The 8419-nt window shown below is 42.3% G+C and overlaps 2 protein-coding genes across 2 annotated transcripts in view; one reads left to right on the top strand and one right to left on the bottom strand.

The window, feature by feature from the left end:
• Window positions 1–4540, top strand: part of dennd10 (DENN domain containing 10) — a 6415-nt gene extending 1875 nt beyond the window's left edge. The window contains exons 6-9 of the mRNA XM_037684678.1: window positions 1623–1723; window positions 2764–2871; window positions 2942–3036; window positions 4299–4540. Coding sequence (XP_037540606.1) covers window positions 1623–1723; window positions 2764–2871; window positions 2942–3036; window positions 4299–4466 — 472 coding nt within the window. The 3' untranslated portion in view covers window positions 4467–4540. The remainder of the gene's footprint in view (window positions 1–1622; window positions 1724–2763; window positions 2872–2941; window positions 3037–4298) is intronic.
• A 1262-nt stretch (window positions 4541–5802) lies between these two features.
• sfxn4 (sideroflexin 4) overlaps window positions 5803–8419 on the bottom strand; it is a 7229-nt gene continuing 4612 nt past the window's right edge. The window contains exons 9-14 of the mRNA XM_037684687.1: window positions 8267–8335; window positions 8077–8167; window positions 7172–7287; window positions 6923–7008; window positions 5979–6096; window positions 5803–5907 (exon numbers count right to left, since the gene is read on the bottom strand). Coding sequence (XP_037540615.1) covers window positions 5830–5907; window positions 5979–6096; window positions 6923–7008; window positions 7172–7287; window positions 8077–8167; window positions 8267–8335 — 558 coding nt within the window. The 3' untranslated portion in view covers window positions 5803–5829. The remainder of the gene's footprint in view (window positions 5908–5978; window positions 6097–6922; window positions 7009–7171; window positions 7288–8076; window positions 8168–8266; window positions 8336–8419) is intronic.

Raw genomic sequence — 8419 nt, 5'->3', positions numbered from 1 at the left:
ATCACCCATCCATCACCCATCCATTATCCATCCATCATCCATCCATCATCCATCCATCATCCATCCATCCATCACCCATCCATCACCCATCCATCATCCATCCATCATCCATTCATCATCCATCCATCATCCATCCATCATCCATCCATTATCCATCCATCATCCATCCATCATCCATCCATCATCCATCCATCACCCATCCATTATCCATCCATCATCCATCCATCCATCATCCATCCATTATCTTCCTCTGCTTCTGGACTCAGGTCTCGGGGCAGCATCTGAGCAGGGAGGTCCAGCCACCTCTTCCAGCTCTTCTGGGAGGACCCCAAGGTGTTCCCAGACCAAAAGAGAGACGTAGTCTCTCCAGCGTGTCCTGGGTCTCCTCCCAGTCAGATATGCTTGAAGCACCTCCTTAGGGAGGCACCCAGGGAGCATCTTTACCAGATGAACCACTTCAACTGTCTCCTCTGGATGTGGAGGAGCAGTGGTTCTACTCTGAGTCTCTCCTGATCACTGAACTTCTCCCCCTGTCTCTGAGGGAGAGTCCAGCTGCAGAGGAAACTCATTTCAACCTCCTGGATCCACAATCTTATTCTTTCAGTCTCTACCAGAGTTCATGACCAGAGGTGAGGGAACATAGACTGACCAGTAAACAGAGAGCTTTGTCTTACAGCTCAGCTCCTTCTTCACTAAAATGGACCGGCACATAGTCCACAATACTGCAGATGCTGCACCAATCCATCCATCGATCTCACGCTCCATTCTTCCCTCACTCCTGAACAAAACCCAGAGATACTTGAACTCCTCCACTGTGATTTAAATCACACCATTTGGAATTCTTTATTTCACTTTTACATTTTCTATTAGGAACTTCCTGCTTGTGGTGCCCTGCTCTGGATGGGCTACAGCTAGCTGCTGCTGCTAGTTCAATCAATCAACCTTTATTTAGTCAGGTAAATCCCATTGAGCCTCGAGGACTCATTTACAAGAGAGACCTGATTTCAACAAAGAAAGATGACAACAATGGACAACAGCAACAACAATAAACAGTTATAAAAACTCATACTACAGTTTTTTTTTTTTTTTTTTAACAAATAGGATGGCTAAAAGGAAAAGGTAACAAAACAAAAAACAGCTAGATTCCAAGACAAATGTAGAAAACTGTGACCTTGACTGTGACCTAGTTGCTTCTTCTAGCTTCTTTATAGTTTTATCTAAATAAACATGCGAGGGAAAAATTTGGAGGTAGTATCTTAAAAGTAGTGTTAGCGTAAACCACTATTACATTTTTTCGGGCATGTCTGACTGAGAGGAGACTCTGGAGAAGACCCAGGACACTCTGGGGAGACCACGTCTCTCAGTCATAGAGGTTTTGCTGATTGGAGAAGTTTCAAGATGGCTGCAGTCCCCTTTGGTCCCTGCTGCTTTCAGACTAGCCATAAGCTCATCGGTTGTGTCAGCGACAAACTCTGTCCAAAGGGATATCTACAACAGGTAAGATAATAACTGTTCATTATCACTCTACAGACCTCATTTCAAAAGATCCGAACTATCCCTTTAATACTTGAATTACGTTGAAGTGAGGCAGGTTTTAAACTCTTGACCCGTTGGTTCTGCAGAGTTCTGCCGGCACTGACCTGGCACCGGAAGGACTGGTCCATCCTGCATCCGTACGTCCACCTGATGGACGAGGAACTGGAGGACTTAAAGACGTGTCCAGGTGAGGACGCTTCCCGCCAAAATCTGAGCAGGTTTTCTGACGAGCTGCTCCCTGTGCTGTTAGCTAACAGCAACAAAAATAAAAAACAAATAAACAATCAATCAAACAAACAAACAAATAAATAAATGAGCTTTTTCTGGGAAAAATGAGAGTAAATGGCTGAAGTGAAGTAAATCAAACTGAGCTGTTTTAATTAAAACAAGCAAAACAGAATAAAATAACAAAACAGCTGATGAAACTAAAGTAGCTAATCAGATGCTAAAAGTAGCTAAAGAGATGCTAAAAGTAAAGTAGCTAAACAGGTGTTAAAATATTCTAAATAAGAGCTAAAGCAAAATATTAGTTAAAACTAGTGAAACAGACTCTAAAAATGAACAAAACCAAATTTAACAAAAGCTAAACTTCAGCTTATATAGCAGCTACAATTAGCAAAACAGGTGCTAAGATTAGCGAAACAGTAGCAATCCCTTCCCCCCATGCTAAATATCAGCTCAAATTAGCAAAACAAACACTAAAATGAGTTTAAATAGGCAAAATATCAGCTACAGGTTGCCAGACAAAAAACAAGCAAAACAGATAATACAGTATAAGCAAAACTGCTAAAATAGAAAAACTAGCTAAAGTTTGCAGAACAGTGGCTAAAATGAACAAAACAAGCTAGAATCAGCTGTTTAGTTAAAATCAGCAAAACAGTAGCAACAAGCTGAAATAAGCAAACACATAGCTAAGAGCTAAACGTAGTAAAATAGAAGGTAAAACCTAATATTAATAAAACTTAAGACGGTGCCTAAGAGCAAAAAGAAGCAAGAAAACCAAAAACAAGAAGTGATGAAGTAAATTTATAAGAACAACGAAGCGATTCTTTACGGATCTGCAAAATAGAGTTAAAAATATGAAATCCTGTAAAAGTTACACAAACTTGACGTCAAGGCACGAGTTGAACGCCGTCGTAGACGAACGCTCAACCAAGAGCAAAGTTCTTCGACTGCAGGGCGCCGACGGAGCGGTACTCACGGGCCGACCGGTTCTGGTCTCCGCAGGGTATGTAGCGGGATTCGTGGATCCGGATGTGAGCAACAGATCGGACTTGTTCGACGTGTTCGTGAACCTCCCGGACGGCGTGATCACGGTGTCTCAGGGCGCTAAAGGTGCGGTACGTGGGCGCGCGTCTCCGGACGCTGCGGTCCGCTCGGACTGACGCTCCGTGTTTCCCCACAGAGGCCATGGCGATGGGGAAGCTACACAAAGACATCGCTCAACTCATCGTCAGGTCCGCCGAGGACGCCGAGAGGTCCGACAGTCAGGTCATCAAGGTGAGAAGAATCACAAGAACTTTAACGGTCCGGTAGTTCGACCCCCGGTTCTGACGTGAAGAACTTCAGTGTCGTTTCTGTGTTAAAAATGTTTTCTTCCACCTGGACAATGTCACTCAAAACAGAAACATCGGAAAAACTGCTCCGTGCGTTCATCACTTCTAGGCCCGAGGTTTGTATTTCTATCTGGGTGTCCAAAAGTCTTCAGCTGATCCAAAGTTCGGCTGCGAGAGTTCTGATGAGAGATTTCCAGCTTTAGCTTCGGCTCCCTGCCACAATTCAAAATCTTACTTCTAACCTACAAAGCTCTCAACAACCTAGCTCCATCTTATATTACAGATCTTATTGCTCCATATTTTACTAACAGAGCACTTCACTCTCAGACTGCAGGTTTACTTGTGGTTCCTAGAGTTTCCAAAAACAGAATGGGAGGAAGATCTTTCAGTTCTCAGGCTCCTCTCTTGTGGAACCAACTTCCAGTTTCTGTCCATGAGGCTGACACGTTGTCCAGTTTTAAGACTGGGCTTAAGTCTTTTTTTATACATAAATCCTATAGTTAGGGTCAGCTTGGGTTTCCTGAGCTATCCCTTAGTTGTACAGCTGTAGGCTTAGACTGCTGGAGGACAAACTGACCTCAGCGCCTCACCTTGCTGCGCTTTACTTGCAGTTTTAGATTTGTCATTATGGACGTGCATTTTTAACCATAGGAACCTCACCTGGACTATAGAAACCACTCCTGGACTACTTCCTGTCTCTCTGTCCTCTCTTTAACACGGTCAAGTCGAGGCAGATGGACGTCCATCCTGAGCCTGGTTCTGGAGGTTTCTTCCTGTTAAAAGGGAGTCATTTCTTCCCACTGTCACCACTGTGCTGCTCAGGATGGGAGGTTGTGACCAAGATTCAATCAATCTGCAGCTTCTTTCATCATTTTTCCCAGTTGACGTTTTATAATTTATATGAACGTTTTTGTGCATTTAGAATTCCTAACCCAGGTCCCTGAGGAACACCATCCTGCATTAGTTGTTGCTCCAACACACCTGATTCAGTGAATTAATTACTTCATGTTCTGCAGAAGCCCGTTAATTTAAATCAGGTGTGTCAAAGCAGGGAAACAACTAAACATGCAGAATGGCGTTCCACAAGGACCAGTGTTGGGAACCATCGACTTAGATGTTTATTATGAAATGACACTGTATAAATAATCAGAAGTGAACAATCGGCGCAAGAAACGGTCCTAATATTAAAAAACTTCTCCTCCGCAGGACATTTCCATCAAGACTAAAGAAGTTCTGACCCACCTGGCTGCGCTGACAGAAAAGTGTGAGAACTCTAAAATCACCCTGGAAGACTTGAAGCAGCGTCTTTTCCCTCCAGCCACAGAGAACTTCCTGTTTCACCTGGCGGCCGCGGAGCAACTCTTACAGATATGACCATCGACACCTGAAGACGTTTTTATGTTTCACTCAATAAGAGAAATGTTGCATCAGGAGACTCTGCCTCGTGTTTACAGTCGTAAACAACTCGTAAACACTTTAAATGTGACGTTTTTCCTCAGATTTATAACTTCACATCAGAGATTCTACTTTTAGTCCCACAAGTTTCAGTTTTTAAACTCAGAAAATAAAATTATTCTTGAAAATTTAACTTTCCAACATGAAAGAATGTTTGTTTTTATGACATTAATGTGAAATTTGAGATTTTTTTAGTTTTATTTACAATAATCTTTTTACGGTTGTGTAAATTCTGATGAAGGTCTAAAATTTCCACATTGATTTTCTCACGTCTTTGTTTTACTGTTGAACATCTTTGTTTTCTATTCGATGTTTCTACGTTTCAGGAATTTCAAATGTTTTAACAAATTAAAGTGTTTTTAATTTTTTAAACTTTGTATTTTTTTACATTGTGGTAGAAAAATGAGTTTTTACCCGTGCATGTATTGTGTAAACGCCAAGTCAGCGTTTTCATTTCTCTGTTTTATTACAATAGAACTGTAAACTTTGTGATAGTTTAGCTGTTAAACAAACTATTCGGCTCATTCAGGCGAATGGTGCTCTGACTTTTGTAACTTTTATACTTTTCAAAATGTTCATTTACAAATTTCCTCCTATAGAAACACACAGAGATCAAATCCTTCAAAAACTAAAATCTGCTTCAGCTACTCGTTGGTTTTGTCTTATGCTACTTTCAGCTACTGCTCTGCGACTTTTAGCTTGCCTTTTGCTGCTTTGAGGTTCTAGTTAGCCTTTGATACCTTTAGCTTATCTATAGCCTTTTGATACTTTTACATTTAAACAACATTTAGCTCCTAGCTAGCGTTTTGATATTTTTTTTTAGCTTTGACTACTTTTAACTGTTAGCTTGTTGTCAGTTTTGGTCTTATTAGCTTTTGTTTCTTTTAGCTTTCAGTCGACTTTTAGCTACTTTCAGCTAACCTTTGGCTACATTTAGTTAGCCTTTTGATACTTTAGGCTTTTATGTAGCCTCCTATTACTTTAGCCAGGCTTTTGCTAAGTTCAGCTAGCTTTTGCTACTTTGGGCTTCTAGCAATGTTTTTGATCCCATTAGCTTTTATCTAGCATTTTGACACTTTTAGCTACATTAGCTTCTAGCTAATCTTTTGCCACTTTCAGCTGTGTCTACCTTTAATGGGTCAGTTCTGGCTTTTACTAGCCTTTCCATACTCTTAGCCTGCTGGCTTTTTTCAACTTTTAGCTAGCATTTGTCTTTTTGTAGCTTGGACGACACACTTCACAGAAACAGAGTTGTCAGGTTTTATTTTGCGGGCGGTTCTGCTCAGAGTCCTCGGTGGAAGAAGAACTCCTCTCCAGCAGCTCCGGCCAGCAGCTCCTCCTCCACCTGTTCTCTTCTTATCTGTAAAAGCAGGTCCCAATGAGCCGAAGTCGACACGAGTCAAAACAAACAGCTGAAACCTGAGGTCTCACCGAGCCCAGCTGTGGGAAGAGGCTGAAGGAGAGCGGAACCATCATGCTCAGAACCAGCCCGGTGCTGAGGTAATAACACGGAGTGAGCAGCAGGGGGGTTCTACGGAACCATCGAGTTCTGGAACAAACAAAAACAGTTATTCAAACAACATGAGGAAGAGGAGGATCATGATGATGATGATGATGAGGAGGCGAAGGAAGAGGAGGATCATGATGATGAGGATGCGGAAGAGGATGATCATGATGAGGAGGAAGAAGAGGAGGATAATCATGATGATAATGAGGAGGATCATGATGAGGATGACGATAATCAGGACCATCATGAGGATCATGAGGATCATGATGATCAGGATGCGGAAGAGGAGGATCATGATGAGGAGGAGGAAGAGGAGGATAATCATGATGATGATGAGGATCATGATGAGGAGGAGGAGAAGGAAGAGGAGGATCATGATGATAATGAGGAGGATCATAAGGATGAGGATGCGGAAGAGGAGCATCATGATGATAATGAGGATGATCATGGTGAGGATGATCATGATGAAGAGGAGAAGGAAGAGGAGGATCATGATGATAATGAGGAGGATCATTATGAGGAGGATCATGATGTTGAGGAAGCGGAAGAGGAAGATTATGATGAGGAGGAAGAGGAGGATCATCATGATGATAATGAGGATCACGATGAGGATGATGATGTGAAAGAGGATGATCATGATGAGAAGGAGGAAGATAAGGATGATGATGAGGATGACGACAAGGAGGAGAAGGAGGCAGAAGAGGAAGATAATGATGATGAGGATCATCATGATGATGAGGAGGATCATCATGATGATGAAGAGGATAAGGTGATGAAGAGAGGATAATGATGAGGATGATGAAGAAGATGACAAGGAGAAGGAGGCGGAAAAGGAGAAAGATGATTATGAGGAGGAGGAGGACCTGACCTTCGTAGGAGTAAAACCAGCAGGTTAGGAACAGCAGCAGTCGTCCCAAACAGCACCGCTCTGGACAGCGCCGTCTCCCTCACAGCCTGGTCCAACAGGAAAATAATCTGTAATCATCTGTAATTATCTGTAATCTATAATTGTCTGTAATATATAATCATCTGTAATCGTCTGTTAATGTCTGTAATCTGTAATTGTCTGTTAATGTCTGTAATCTGTGTTGAACCAGGTAATGTTCTCTGACCGAACCTTATCTCCGGCTGCTCTGGAGAACCCGATGGGGTTCCCGCTCTGATCAAACAGCTGGATCCCCGTTACAGACTCCTCACTTCGGATGGTGAAAACACTGAAAGCAGCTAAAGAAGCTGAAAGAAGTTTAAAAACAGCTTTAATAATAACAACGATTCGGCTACCTGCCGAAAGGGATAGCTAGGACATCTGAAGTGTGTAAAAGTTATAAACAATATCTTACCTGTCATAGATAACTCTTAAACTGACTCTAGTTTGGTGAAATAAGTCTGATTTCTACAGAAATGATGAACTAACTGAAGTTGGTCTGAATAAGGATGACTCAGCTACTACCAGGTCAAAATGTTAGCTCCCATCTATTAAACTGACATTTACACATCGGCTAATGTTGATCAGCTGCAGCGGCCATCTTGAACTGGATTAAATCTATAAGTTACGTGTTTGTAGAAGTAGCATATTGATTAGGTCGACTCCAAAGTGAATGAGTTGTAGATGTGCATGCAAAGGTTTGATTAAATCAATCAACTGGCTATGAGATATTTTGCTAACAGATAGACACACAAAGAAGTGCACAGGAAGAACAACTCTCCACCACTGCCAGTTAAACACAACATGGTTATTTTGTCAGAAATGTGATGGAGCTCCTACAGGAAGTGAACCCAGGCTGCACCAGAAGTGCTACAGCTAGCTGCCGCTGCCGCAGGCTGTACAGCGATGCTCTTTAGCTCTACTCTGACCACCCACTGGTTCGTTAATCTGATCAGAATAAACTTTTCTCAAAGAGCAACCTACATCTGGTGAGATTGTTATTTGTAGGCAGAACACTATTACAAAATGTCTGAAATATCCCTTTAGGGCTGTGTAAATATTTTTACTGATATTTATTGAAAAAAATGAAAACTTACCTGACAGCGGGACTGGGAGGAAGGACCTGCAGAGAGTCAGCATCAAGGGGCTGGAGAGACTGAAGCTGGTGATAAATATCTGAGGAAGAGCCTGAAGGACCAGAAACAGGAAATTCAACCGGCAACTCTTTGAACCGCTAACTTCATTTCATCACTTTAGTCCAAACATCTGCGGCGAAACTGGACAAACCCCGGCAATGGTTGTGTTCAAGATGGTTCCTGAGACGAGCAGAAGCTGCTTCAGAGACGCCTTCTTTCCCTGACAGGGAGACAAAACAGAGACAGAAGACAAAGATGAGACGTCCTGCAGGAGGAGACGTCCTGCAGGAGGAGACGTCCTGCA

Source organism: Nematolebias whitei, chromosome 1, assembly GCF_014905685.2.
Source record: "Nematolebias whitei isolate Nwh7 chromosome 1, NemWhi1, whole genome shotgun sequence".
Lineage (NCBI taxonomy): Eukaryota > Metazoa > Chordata > Actinopteri > Cyprinodontiformes > Rivulidae > Nematolebias > Nematolebias whitei.
This window is presented reverse-complemented; position numbering and strand designations above follow the sequence as displayed.